This window comes from Mauremys mutica, chromosome 12 (assembly GCF_020497125.1).
Source record: "Mauremys mutica isolate MM-2020 ecotype Southern chromosome 12, ASM2049712v1, whole genome shotgun sequence".
NCBI classification, from domain to species: domain Eukaryota; kingdom Metazoa; phylum Chordata; order Testudines; family Geoemydidae; genus Mauremys; species Mauremys mutica.
The window spans coordinates 53842387-53856007 of NC_059083.1; the positions used below are offsets into that span (position 1 = coordinate 53842387).

Below are 13621 nucleotides of genomic sequence, written 5' to 3' on the forward strand. Positions count from 1 at the left end.
CTGAACAAAAAATTAAAAAAATAAATTAGTTAGGGTCAATTGAAATGTTTTGGTTTTTTTGACAATTTCAAAATCTCTAGTTAGTTTTAATTTCTGCTGAACTATAAAGATGGAAATTTCCATTTACTAAATGTCCAAATGGGAGGTTTCCACAATTTTGAAGCTTTTTTACTTTTCTCAAAAAATATTGTCACCCACCGACACCCCAAACCAAAATGTCCAGGTGGGATGAATCAGCATATTCTGACAAGAGAATTTTGAGTTTAAAAATTCCCAACCAGCTGTAATGGAGGGTCCACATGGACTAAGATCAAAGCCACCTACCACCCTACTGGTAGAGAAAGATTCACTCCATAGACTCTATATCTGTTTCAAGGCATCCCACCTCTGGGGTTGCCATTTCATCAGCTGCTGTTACATATGCAAACTGTGTATTTGGTGAATGATTGGCTCCTTATATTTCAAAAATATTTGAAAATGCAGCTCAGTAATAGTTGTGATTTCTGAGCCAGTATCAAACAAACAACTGATCTTCACCTTGGCTATAAGTACTTCAGCAGTTAGTCTACAAATGCTCGCTCACACAAGTTGATAGATATGCTGGCACTGTCCGAGCGCCTCTCAGCGCTGTATGCAGACTGATTTTCCACCAAAGACAGGCCTAGGAATCCTTCTGCCACTGCTTGGCCTTCTACTGTAGATGGGCCACTCATTTCTGATGCCGTTTTGGTTTTGAGTACCTGGGGCTCTGGGCTCTTTCGCAGTGGACATTCTCAGCTAGTACGCCCTGACCCTTCACAAGTGTAGCAAATGTACCTTCCCTGGATATCCTTCAGTGGGAATCTTTGGGATCCTTTGGCATACTAAGGGAGATTTTACCTTTCATTCCCTCAGTCATTGTTTGCACCATCACCTGCTGTTTGCTGGCCAGTTTCATTTAAACTTTCCAGTGTTAACTGTGTTTGGGGAAAAGCATTTCCCATGTTAGATGCATTACCTAGGCCTCCACTTTGTGTAGGGGGGTTGGGCTTGGCCATCTCTTCCACAGGAACTTGCTCTAATTCAGACCATATAATGGCAGCTTGCACGAGTTCATGGAAATTCTTACTGGACTCTTCTTTAGACCTCTTCTTCATTTCACAATGGAGGGAGTCATCCTGGAGCCCCAGCACTAACTACGCTTCCAGGACCCAAACTTGGTGTGGGTCCCAGTGCTTCACCTGGCTCATTCTCTCCTGGAACTCATATGAGTAGACCCGAATGGTCCCACCTTGATACTGTGTAAGCTCGTAGAATTATTTTAGTCTGATTTCACTTTTCTGCATACAGCTGAAATTGTATTCTCTATGACTGGCTTGTTAGCTGTTGCCATGAACTTCACTGTGGATCTGGCCTGGAATTTGAGATGCTCTTCCACAAAATCCACATGGTCTTCTTCAGGTGCTCTCAAAACCTATAGAGCTGCCTTCATTGACTTAATCCATTCTTCTATCCAGATGTGCGCTAGTTTCATTGAGAAGCCACTGAACTGAGATATCTTCTGGTCCCATAGAAGATGGCCCTGATCTCAGCTGGAGCAGGGGCTGTCCCTTGCTTTGTGTCTGTGCAGCGCCCAGTACAATGGGGCACTGATCTCAGCTGGAGAAGGGACTGCCTGCCGCTGTGTGTCAGTGCAGTGCCCAGCACAATGGGGCCCTGATATCAGCTGGGGAAGGAATTGTAACTTGTTCAGTGTCTGTGTCGCGCTTGGCACAACCCTGATCTCAGTTGCAGCCTCTTTGCTACCACAACAGAAAGGAATAAGAATAATCTCTTTGGGCAGGAGAACAGGGATTGTTTCTGGAGGTCCACCAAAGATAGTCCTTGGTCGAATTGCAAAGCAGAGGGCAGGGGTGTTGTGTGGGTGAGAGATGGTTTGTGTGGGGTGGAAAAGGGAAGGCAGGTTGTGGGGCAGATTAGGTCAGACTTGTTCTGCAGAGTGGGAGAGGCCAGAGGGTTTGTGTGGGTGGAGAGGGCCGGGGCTGTGGAGAGAGCAGAAGGCTCCACATGGGCACAGAAGAGGTTACGGTAGCCATGAGAGGTAGAGATGGTTTTGTGCCCATTGGTCTCCCAGCTCAGACCCCCTGGGCGGTCATGTTTCTCCTCAGTGCCCTCTGCAGCGCCCTGTGCACCTCCTTGTTCCTCAGAGTGTAGATGAGGGGGTTGAGCATGGGGGCCACCATGGTGTAGAAGAGGGCTACTATTTTGCCCCGCTGCTGAGAGTAGGTGGATGGAGGCTGTAGATACATGGAAATGCCCGTGCCATAAAAGATCAACACTACGGCCAGGTGGGAGGCACAGGTGTTGAAGGCCTTGAGCCTGCCTTTCACTGAGCGAATCTTCAGCACGGCGGCGCCTATGTAGCCATAGGTTATCAGGATGAAGCCCAGTGGGACCAGCAGGTAAATCATGGCGCCTGCGAGGAGCTCGGCCTCATTGGCAGAGGTGTCGACACATGCCAGTTTGAGCAGGGCCGGCACCTCGCAGAATAGGTTATCGATTTGGTTCCGCCCACACCGGGGTAGCCTCAGGGTCCGGATGGTCTGCAGCGTGGAGTTGCCGAAGCCGCACAACCAGGCGGTGGCCGCCAGCTGCAGGCAGAGGCGGTGGCTCATGATGGCCATGTAGCGCAGTGGCTGGCAGATGGCGGCATAGCGGTCATAGGCCATGATGGCCAGCAGGAGGCACTCGGTGCAACCCAGTGAGAGGGAGATGTAGAGCTGGGCCACGCAGCCAGCCCAAGAGATGGATTTGTGAGTGCCTCGGAAATTCACCAGCATCTGGGGGCCAACACTGGTGGTGTAGCAGAGGTCCAGGAAAGAGAGGTTCCTGAGGAAGAAATACATGGGTTTTTGGAGATGAGGGTCTAGCCATGAGACCACAATGATGGTGGTGTTTCCAAGCAAGGTCATGGTGTAGGAGATTAAAATGAGCACAAAGAGCAGCTGCTCCAACCGTGGCCGGTCAGACACCCCTAGCAGGATGAATTCCCCCAAGGAGCTTTGGTTTCCATCTTCCTGTGTCCCTTTGCCATACATCACCTGTAGGGGCCAGAAAGAATAAGGGTGAAAAATATCCTGCAGCAAGGAGATTTGTGATCATAGGTGCTACTGCTGTGATTGACAGTGGGTATTTTCGGAGTGGTAGCCTTGAGTCCTAGGAGACAGGTAAGTGTTAAGTGAATGGATTAGGGAAAGGCTAGAATCTCTAATAACTTGGGAATGACTCACCTGCAGCACTACATACATTTATGTAAAGCTCAGGGAAATCTCTCATCTGTCTGTCTGCAGTGTTGTTGTAGTCAGGACAGTCCCAGGATATTGGAGAGATGAAGCAGATGAGGTAATATCTTTTATTGGACCTGTAACCAATGGCTTTCAGAACCCACAGGAGGGGCAACTTAACTGTTTCACTCCAGGTGGTGTCTGGGATAAATCAATATGAACACAGCATTCCTGTCTGATGAAATATTAATACAAGTAAGCAGTCTCTATCTAAACGTGTAGTTTATTAGATTTAAGTGCACACAAGGCTTGGCTACACTTGAGAGTTGCAGCGCTGGGAGTTACAGCGCTGGTCATGTAGCTGTGTAGGAACAGCGCTGGTGTGTGGCCACACTCACAGCTACCAGCGCTGCAGTGTGGCCACATTTGCAGCATTTGCAGCGCTGTTGGGAGTAATGCATTATGGGCAGCTATCCCAGCATTCAAGTGGCAGCAACGTGCTTTTCAAAAAGAGGTGGGTGGGGTGAGGTGGGGCGTATTGTGACAGGGAGCGGGCGAGAGAGAGAGAGTGGATTTTTGGAGCCAACACTGTGTGTTACCTTCCTGCCTTGAGAAATCAGAAAATGTTCCTGATCCCTTACCCTTAACTCTTAACTGCAAACAGCCTGCAGCCAACGGACTCCCTCTCTCCCCTCTGCCCCGTTTCTGTCAAGCAAACACTCACTCCCTGCCTGCCTCATTATCTCATTTGATTGTTCACAGCAAACAGGAGCTTTGTTTGTTTTTTAGATAAGCAGCTCCAGGAGCTCCGAGTTCACCACAAAACAAAAAGAGGCTGCATAACAAAACAAAGAGAGTAATTTAGTTAAAAGCACTCTGGGATATCTGCTAATACCCTGGAGGCCAATAACAGCGCTGGTGTGTGTCCACACTTGACGAGCAGCGCTGGATCACCAGCGCTGCAATCGCTACACCCCAACCAGACCAGGTGTACAGCCAGCGCTGCAGCCAGGGAGTTGCAGCACTGGATGTGCCTTGCAGGATGTGCCTCCACCAGCGCTGCAACTTTCAAGTGTAGCCAAGCCCACAGACATAAGCAATAGATTTAGAGCATCCCAGATATTTACTTAAAAACTGGATTGGTATTGAGTAATTAGCAGCAGGTTGTGAGTGGCCAGTTGCTCACCTACCGGGGAGAAAAGATGTCAAGAAAAAATCTCTCTAAATGGCTTCAGAGGACTGCTCCAGAATCCACTGTATTCACTGATCTTTTATAACTAACTTCTACAAAACACATAGGTCACAATAACCTTTACAAAATCATCACATTTCCTAACTTTCAATAAACTTCTATCAGAGGTGCCCAGACTCCAGGTCTTCCATCCACCAAGGTTTTCAATCTCCTCTGTTGACCTTTCTTTCCCCTCCTCCCATTCAGATTAGCAGAAACTGCCAGCTAGTTTTCACCTTGCTTCTAAAAGCCTGTTTTCCAATTAACTCTTAACTATCTGGTGTTCCATTTTATTAATTCACGATGTCTCAATGTACATAATATGGGTGCAATTACCTTGATTGCTTTCTGGGGTACACACATCCATCAAATCTAGGGTAACAGACAAGCTTCCATTGGTGAGAGAGAGAAGCTTTTGAGTTCACACAGAGGGGAAAGGAGGGGGAAAATAAGCTGATGGGGCTGGGGTTAGTGGGATATAGATTTTGTCTCTGTTCAGTCCATGATTTTTAGTGTCCAGCAAAGTTATGAATTTAAGCTCCCAGGCTGGTCTTTTGAAGGTTTTGTGAAGGATTTCTTTGAGGACAAGGATTGATAGGTGATAAATACAGTGATCACTTTGTGTCAAATTTTGACCCATCAGTGATAGGGTATTTTTGTCTTCTATCATTTTCTTGTGTGAGTTTATTCAAGAGTATAGTGATTGTCTGGTTTCACCCACATATTTGTTGTTGGGGCACTGGAGGAGATACACCACATGTTGCAACTGGTGTGTTTTAGAGGAATGGATCTTGAAAGCCGTTTTGTGAATAGTGTTGATTATCATAGAAATGGAAATATGGCTGCGGGTTCTGTCTGTTGTTCTGGCAGGGTCTGGTACCACTTTGAGTTGGTGTTTCCTGCTCTGTGGGGAGCTTGCTTATGATGCTGTGGGGGGTTGTTTGAATGCCAGAAGAAGGGGCTCAGGATGTGGACCCCATCAAGTCTGTGTTGTAAATTCATAATGTTGATAGACACTAAAATCACGAATTGAACACAGAGGCTGGATATATGGCTCATTATAACAATCTGTGACCCACTGAGCCTCCTCTTCCAGGTTCTCCCGCCTGCCCATTCCCCTCTATGACGGGAGACAAGTTCACTGGCAACTTTACCTTGAACGATCCCTTGAAAAAGTGTTAACTATTTAGGCTTCTGTTCCTCTTTGTACTTAGCTGTGACACTCCGAGTACCTTTCCCTGCTCCGTGTAAGCTCAAAACCTTGTCTCTCTCACCAACAGAAGTTACTCCAATAAAAGATATCAGCTCACCCACCTTGTCTCTCTGCATTTCTAAGACAGTGGTCAATATGATACAAACACTGTACGTATCTAGCATTCATCACATCCTCATTCAATCTCTTCTCCCCCCAGGTTGTACATTTTCAACTTTCTCCCCATCCTCACTTTCATCTTCATTCCTCTTCTCCCACCTCTCTCCTTCCCTCCTCTAACTCTATCAGAATCACCCAAAAAGGCTAAGAATGTTACAAACACTTTGGACTCCCTGACAGGAACATGGGCACCTACTGAGGCTTTTATACCTCCGAATAAGTACATCCATACATGTTAGACTTGGAAGGAAGAAGCGGGGGAGAGAAATCTGAGTGAGAAAGAAGACAGGGAGGAAGATATAGTTGGTGAAGGTTGTCAGAGAGCAATGCTGTTTGGCCATTCTTTCAAAAATGGCTTGCAACCAGAAAGATGAAGACAAGGAGTGGAGATAAGTTGAAAGGAAACAGAGTCCTCAGCAGCACAGTTGAGACGTGTTAGTTAAACTTGCTGGGTCACTGGATATTGTTTAAAAAAAGGCTGGGAAGAGCTGGGCAGGGGTTGTGGGATTGATGGAAAAACAGTATAAAAAAGTTACTCTGGCAATTTCATTCTGCCCAATCTACTTGCAGTCCCACACAATGTGGTGATGGCCGTGGGGTGATGGGAGTACGAATGGAATGATGACATGGGGATCCGTCCCGCTTTGAGAAGGGGGTTGGACTAGATGACCTTCCGAGGTCCCTTCCAACACTAATGTTCTATGATTCTATGGGAAGAGTCTAGAATACATTAACGTGAGTGAGAGGGAAGGGGAGGATCTTATCCCCAAGAATGGTCCAGGGGATAAGTCCTGGCTGAGGATTCTGGAGACCTGGCTTCAGTACCCAGCACTGACCCAGAGTCACTGGGTGATTTGGGGATAGTGACTTTGACTCTCTCAGTCTGGGGTCCCATCTCTAAAGTGAGAACAATAATCTGCCTTTTCACCCTCCATTTATCTGTCTTGCCTACTTAGACTGGGGCATGGATTGTGTGTCCCTCATTTACTGTGAGTCTGTGCAGCACCCAAAAGAACAGGGCCCTGATCTCTAAGGTGACCAGACAGCAAATGTGAAAATTCGGGACATGGGGTGGGGAGTAATAGAAGCCTATATAAAAAAAAGACCCAAAAATTGGGACGGTTCCTAGAAAATCGGGACATCTGGTCACCCTGCTGATCTCAGCTGGGTCAGGGACTGTCTCTCGCTGTGTGTCTGTGCAGTGCCTGGCACAATTGGTACCTCACCTCTGTGGGAGTTTCTAGGTTCAACTGTAATATAACTTGTTAGTACCCACTGAGGATCTGCTCCAGAGAGAGACTGAGGGAGAAAGAAAACTTTAGGAGGAAAGTAAGGTGGGGAAGAGGGTTGGTTAAAAAGAGAACTGCTCCTGATACTCCAGTGAGATCCACCACTGGAGACCATGCACCCGTTGGACTCCCACCAAGGCTCTGTCCAGCCAATTCAGATTGGGGCTACAGCATCTGTGCTATTGATAAGCCTATGCTGGTAACAACCCTGATTTTGGAGGTGTGGCAGGAAACATCCATCCATCCTAATCATCATAAACCCCTGGTCAGTCTGTCTGCCTGTCTGTCTCCATTCATTGTGCTGTTCCCTTCCCCACTCTCTCGCTCTGCCTATTTCAAACCCCCTCCGCCCCTGACTCACCTCCATTCACCTCCAACTTTGCTCTCCCCAGACCTCTCCTGCCTGAACAGCTCCGGGCTGTTCAGATGTTCCGATACCAGGGCAGAGTCTTAGCTGCAATCCCTGCTCCCATTCACTGAAACCGACTCTGTGCTTGCGGATCCCGGAGATGAGGCACCCCAGGCCGAGAGGCTGAATGTCTACGGGGTTTGGGAGGAGGGGGGTAAGAAAACCAGCTAACTCTGTCCACCTGCCCTTTGGGCAGCACAGACACCTCTGGCTCTGGAAACTGGAGCCAGGTGGGGATGCCCAAAGCCTGTCTCAATGGGAAGGGGCTCCTGAGAACCCAGTGACTGCAGTTCTGGGAACATTAGAAAAGCCAGAGATGAGAGTGAGAGAGAGTTACTGGGTGTGTGGGGGCTGAAGGAGGCTAGGCATGGGTGGATGGAAATAGAAAGGGGGAGTCAGATGGAGAGAAGGATGGATGTGGAGAAAGAGAGGAAGTCAGAAGTGAATTGGTACAAGGACAGAGAAAGGCAAAGGACAATAAAGAAAGAGAGAGATGGACAGAAGAAGAGAGAACTGGATAGATGCAGAATTGTACAGTGGATGGCTAGAAGGATGGCTGGCAAGCCAGACTCCTCTGCAGCCGTCCTTGTGTCTCCAAGCTTACGGGGATGGTATCTCTATGTGTCTGGGTGGGCTGAGGTCCAAAGCATGGACAGGAAGGGCCCCGCGTCTATGAGACTGCAGGTGTCTCCTCCCATACAGCTCAGGGTCTCCGTCCCAGACTTCTAAGGGCCGTGTGCGGGGAGGGAGACAAACCTTTATGGTTGTCAGAGCTGGAGAATGTGGGGAGAGTTTCCTCCCTGCATCATCCCCAAGGGGCTGGCACTCAGCTGGTGATGTTTGCGGAGCCCCAGGTAGCAGGGTTAACAGTTTTGTGAGGAAAGTTAGGTCAGGCCAGGGGGCTGGTAAATAACAGCTTAACCCTGGTTTATACCTAGAGCCTGGAAAAAAGAATTGCATCAGTGTCCAATAGCATAGAACAAATCTTTTCAACCTTCGGATACCTGCATTTACACCTGATGAATGGGCTTGTTCTACACACTACAGAAACTTGACAACGACCATTTTCAGAAGGGCATACTGGAATAACTGGACAGTTACCTGGTACAGTAGGGTATGTGGTACTGGAGTAACTGGACAATGACCTGATGCAGAAGGATATGTAGTATCAGTCTGGCTGGCCAAGGATCTGGTGCCAAGATATTCGGCCCCTGTCTGTGACAGAGGAAAGTGTGGGTTTGGTGCCAACTGTCCCTGGCAGAGTAAGTGCCCTCATTAGGCTTCAGAATGCGACGTGCTGGGCATCGTTAGAGTCTTGGATCCTGGCTGCAGCTGGGGGATCCAGCAATTGGGACTTTTTAAAAACATGCTATTTGTGACATGGCCTCTGATGAGTCCCCTTGTGGGGCCATTTAAAAGTTTTCTGCTTCAGATTAAGAAGGGAATTGAAGTGAATCCAAAGGGAGCCAAACTCGAGGGAGCCCCATGAGCAGCGGGAAAGCTTTTGTGTTCATTTCCAGTGGAATAAGGGGGCCCAGAGATCACAGGTGTTAGCATGATCCTGTCACTTATACAACACTAAGCAGTCAAACCTGGTTCAGGGTTCTGAGGACAGAGACCTCAGCCGGCTCAATCTCATGGGCGAAACACTAGAAAATTCATGCCAAAGTCTGGAAATGTATTGAATCAGATGCACCAGAGGAAAAAGAATTTCATCAGTTTCAATCCGCCATTGACTTGTTCTGAGAACTGAACGGAACCCAAACTTTTCAAAAGCCCCTTTCAGAGAGGATAGCAATTAGATTCCTTTCTTTTGTCAGACAATCCCTCATAGTGGGAAAGAAAGGGCTTTAGTTCAATTGATGGCTGTGACTGGTGGTTTCCTGTCTTTAACAAAAGACTGACACAGGAGATGGGATGGCAGTACAGCTTTTCTAGATCTCTGGATAAGAGCTGGCTGATCAGTCTTAGCATCCAGGACAAGTATGCTGCTCTAACTCATTAAACCCCACTCCCCTCCACAGCTGGGAGACAAGCCAAGAATCCTGACTCCCAAACCTTCCCCACTTCCCTCCCACAGCTGGGGAGAGAACCCAGGAGTCCTGACTCCCAGTCCTGTCTACTATCTGTCTCTGCAGGGTGGATAAAGGATCTAGCAGCAGGACAGATTGCTTCTAGGTGAACTGGTCTTGTGTATTTAGTGCTGTAGGAAAGGGATTCTATCTCTGGCTCCACAGAAGTGCAGGTAGCTGGGTCTGCATTTCCTAACTGATCCTCACAGCATCCACCCCCTGGTTTGTTGGAAAATCACCGGACAAGTGTGTGACATATTCCCTAGTGGGTTCTCTGCTTGAGGAGGCAGCTCCTCCTTATCCAACCATCCAACCATTGCTCTGAATACTCAGGGGAGATTGGAGAAAAGACCCCACCCTTTCTCTAGGCCTTGATCTCTTTTCTAGGAAGTGCTAGGTCCCTCTACCACTCCTCTGAGCTGACTGGCCTGTACACAAAGATCTCCATTGCCAGCTTCCAGATCTCCTGCACCTGGTGCAAGATTAGCTGGTGCCTCCAGGGCCAGGAGACCTTGCTGGAATCCCTCCACACCAGGAGTGTCACAAGGTCCAGAGGCTTGGATCAGTGGGTGATGTTGTGCACCCAGGGCTTGAGCTGAGGGAGGACGCCAGGCCAGTGTAGTGGTACCACTTGGCCGCCTGGCACAGTGGATCCCTGACCAAGTCATTATAGCAGGTCAGGAGGTAGTGTCACACAGGGCAGGAGGTGGGCAGCGCACTGCAGCCACGTACATGCTGTCCTGGCTGTGGCAGTCTTTGAATATGACCAGATAGGTGTTGGGTGAGAGGTGAGAGGCGAGAGGCATAGATGGCTCGGGGGTCCTGGACCAGGTGAATGATGTGGACGCAAAGAGCGGGTAGAGCGCCTCCAGCTGGAAGAACCTGATGACCTTCAGTGCTATGTGGCTGTAGATGACACAGGCCTCCACCACATTCCCATGGGGGTTGGTGCTGCAGTGAGCCTGGCACTCTGTGGACGTCATGATGTCCCTGCTCTGGAAGGCCTTCTTATCAAAGAGTCCAACCACTGCGTTGAATCCTCAGTGGAGATCGTAGAAAAGATCCCACCCCTTTGTGGGAGCCTCAGTCTCTTCTTTAGGAAGCACTTGTTCTGTCTGCTCTTCCTCTGAGCTGACTGGCCTGTACACAAAGACCTCCATGGCCGTCTTTCAGATCTGCACCTGGTGGAAGCGAGGCTGGTGCCTCCAGGCCTGAGAGCAGGCCTGGCACCCCACAGACCTCACAATGTCAACATGCTGGAAGACCTATGACACCCAATGGGGCTGCAGCATGAAGTCCTGTATCGTGGCCACCTCCCACCAGAAGAGGGAATGGAGCAGGTCCTAGGTGGGCCCCTGCAGTAACTCTGGGCTGCCTTCAGGCAGGAGGTGGCAGATATTCTTGGCCAGCTCCATCAGGTGGAAGATGTCGGGATGCTGGCTGAAGAGCTGGCTGGAGAAGGTGGAGCACGAGTGCCAGCTGGAGAGGAGGAGCACATGGGTCCTGCCAGGAGTGGATGGCATGGTGCTGTACCACCAGCGCAGCCAGAAGAGCAGGAGCATTGATGAGAGCAGGAGCACCTGGTGCAGGGTGCTGACTCTGGTGAACATTCTGCCCAGGTGGTGAAGTAGCTGCAGTTTAACATGAGAAGAGGGAAGAAGCCCCCAAACTATCCGTATCTGAGAATTAAATACAGAGGGGGGCAATGTTGATGGTGATTTTAGATCAATATTCAGTAAGAGAGAATCAGAGGGATTAAATATTAGGTGTATGTCTGGTCTGTGCTGGCTGGAGCTGAAGATTCTCAGATGCCCACATCGCTCAGTCTTCTCCAAGCAGAGCCAGCTTTGTTCATGGATGGAGCCAAGGAAGGACACGGTGCAGGGCCCAACACCATCTGCTGGGCCTTTTTCACACTCTTCTGCCTTCTGGGACTCCTGGTGACTGACCTCTGGTTTCCCAGTCCCAGCAGCATGTGGGCACATGATCAGAGAGATTAAAATGCAAACCTCCAAGATGGGAAAGGCTCCATATCCCATTGTCTGGCCCCCTGAGCCAGCCAGTCTCCCTCACCTGAGACTGGATCGGAGCTGCTGCCCCATAGAGAACCAAGCCAGCCAGTCCCAACTCATTTCTCTGGCTCATGTCCTTTTTCTCCACAATAGCCTCCCCAGCCCCCTGCTTTAGGGCCCCTGGACATCCTTGTTCCTCAGCGTATAGATCGGGGAGTTGAGCATGGGGGCGATGATGCCATAGAAGATGGAGACCATCTTGCCCTGGTCCTGCGAGTAGCTGGATGGAGGCTGTGGATACATGGAAATGGTGGAGCCGTACAAGAGTGACACCATGGCCAGGCGGGAGACGCAGGTGTTGAAGGCTTGAGCTTGCCCTGGGCTGAGCGAATCCTCAGCACTGTGGTAACAATGTAGTTGTAGGAGACCGGGATGAGGGCCAGTGGCACCATCAGGAAGAGACCACTGACAGCAAATCCCTGGGCCTCATTGACAGAGGTGTCGACACAGGCCAGCTTGAGCAGGGCTAGCACCTCATAGAAGAAGTGGTTGACCCAGTTCTGGTCGCACTGGGGCAGCAGCATGGTCAGAATGGTCTGCAGGATGGAGTTGCCAAAGCTGCACAACCAAACAGTGGCTAGATCTAGAAAACTGGATCTGTGACAGTTGGTGGGAGTAATAGGATCCAAATGCCAAGAAATGGATTTGTCATTGAAAATTGATGCTTAGATTGTAAGCTCTTTCCAACAGGGACTTTTTTTTCTTTATTTCTGCTGGTCCTGGTTGTGACTGTGTCTCCTAACTATGACTCCAGTTTTATTCTTATCCATAAGAATAATATGCCGAGTAATTAAATCATAGAGCAGTGGATCTGTGGCAATCGATAGCAGTCATAAGATACTTTAACAGCCCCCCTCTCTGCCTGCCTCCCGAGAGCCCTCTCATGGCCAGGTTAGGTCTGTGGTGGCTAGCCTCTCTTTGTCCTCTTCAGGACTCCTTAAGAAATCCATACAGTCTGTCTCATGACTAACAGCAGCCCTGCCCGGGGCTCATTCAATAACAGAAACAGTTCAAAACAATCCTCCAGGTCCCAAAAGAAAGCCCATCACAGCAACACAAAAGTTTATATTCAGCTTTGGGGTCTTCTACCACACCCAGGGCTCCTCTTCTGTCCCAGTCACCACTTCATAAAGCCATCACTCCCAGCCCTTCTGAGCTGGAGCTCAACTTGACAGCTTCCACCTCCTGTTCCCTTCCCCGCTGGCTCTTTATTAGGAACACACTTCCACTGGCCGGCCTTGGTTAAACATGTTGCAGGAGCCCATTTAAAATGAAGTGGCAATAAACATGAAGTGGGAAATTAACACCTCTGCAGTTGTCAGACAATGGAAGGTAAGTAGACAGCAGGGTGTGTTACAAATTGTTCTAATCATAGAATCATAGAATCTCAGGGTTGGAAGGGAACTCAGGAGGTCATCTAGTCCAACCCCCTGCTCAAAGCAGGACCAAACCCAACTAAATCATCCCAGCCAGGGCTTTGTCAAGCCTGACCTTAAAAACCTCTAAGGAAGGAGATTCCACTACCTCCCTAGGTAACCCATTCCAGTGCTTCACCACCCTACTAGTGAAAAAGTTTTTCCTAATGTCCAACCTAAACCTCCCCCTCTGCAACTTGAGACCATTACTCCTTGTTCTGTCATCTTCTACCACTGAGAACAATCTAGATCCATCCTCTTTGGACCCCCTTTCAGATAGTTGAAAGCAGCTATCAAATCCCCCCTCATTCTTCTCTTCTGCAGACTAAACAATCCCAGTTCCCTCAGCCTCTCCTCATAAGTCATGTGCTCCAGCCCCCTAATCATTTTGGTTGCCCTCCGCTGGACTCTCTCCAATTTATCCACATCCTTCTTGTAGTGTGGGGCCCAAAACTGGACACAGTACTCCAGATGAGGCCTCACCAGTGCTGAGTAGAG

General features: G+C 49.1%; 1 protein-coding gene and 1 pseudogene across 1 annotated transcript; both read right to left on the reverse strand.

Annotated features, from left to right (window-relative positions):
* Nucleotides 1-2114: 2114 nt before the first annotated feature.
* Nucleotides 2115-3056, reverse strand: LOC123346981 (olfactory receptor 2B2-like). The gene has a single exon (XM_044984410.1). It carries the CDS (start codon nt 2949-2951, stop codon nt 2115-2117), a length of 837 nt encoding a protein of 278 aa, XP_044840345.1. The 5' UTR covers nt 2952-3056.
* An 8763-nt stretch (nt 3057-11819) lies between these two features.
* The window catches only part of LOC123346982, a 33926-nt pseudogene continuing 32124 nt past the window's right edge, over nt 11820-13621 (reverse strand).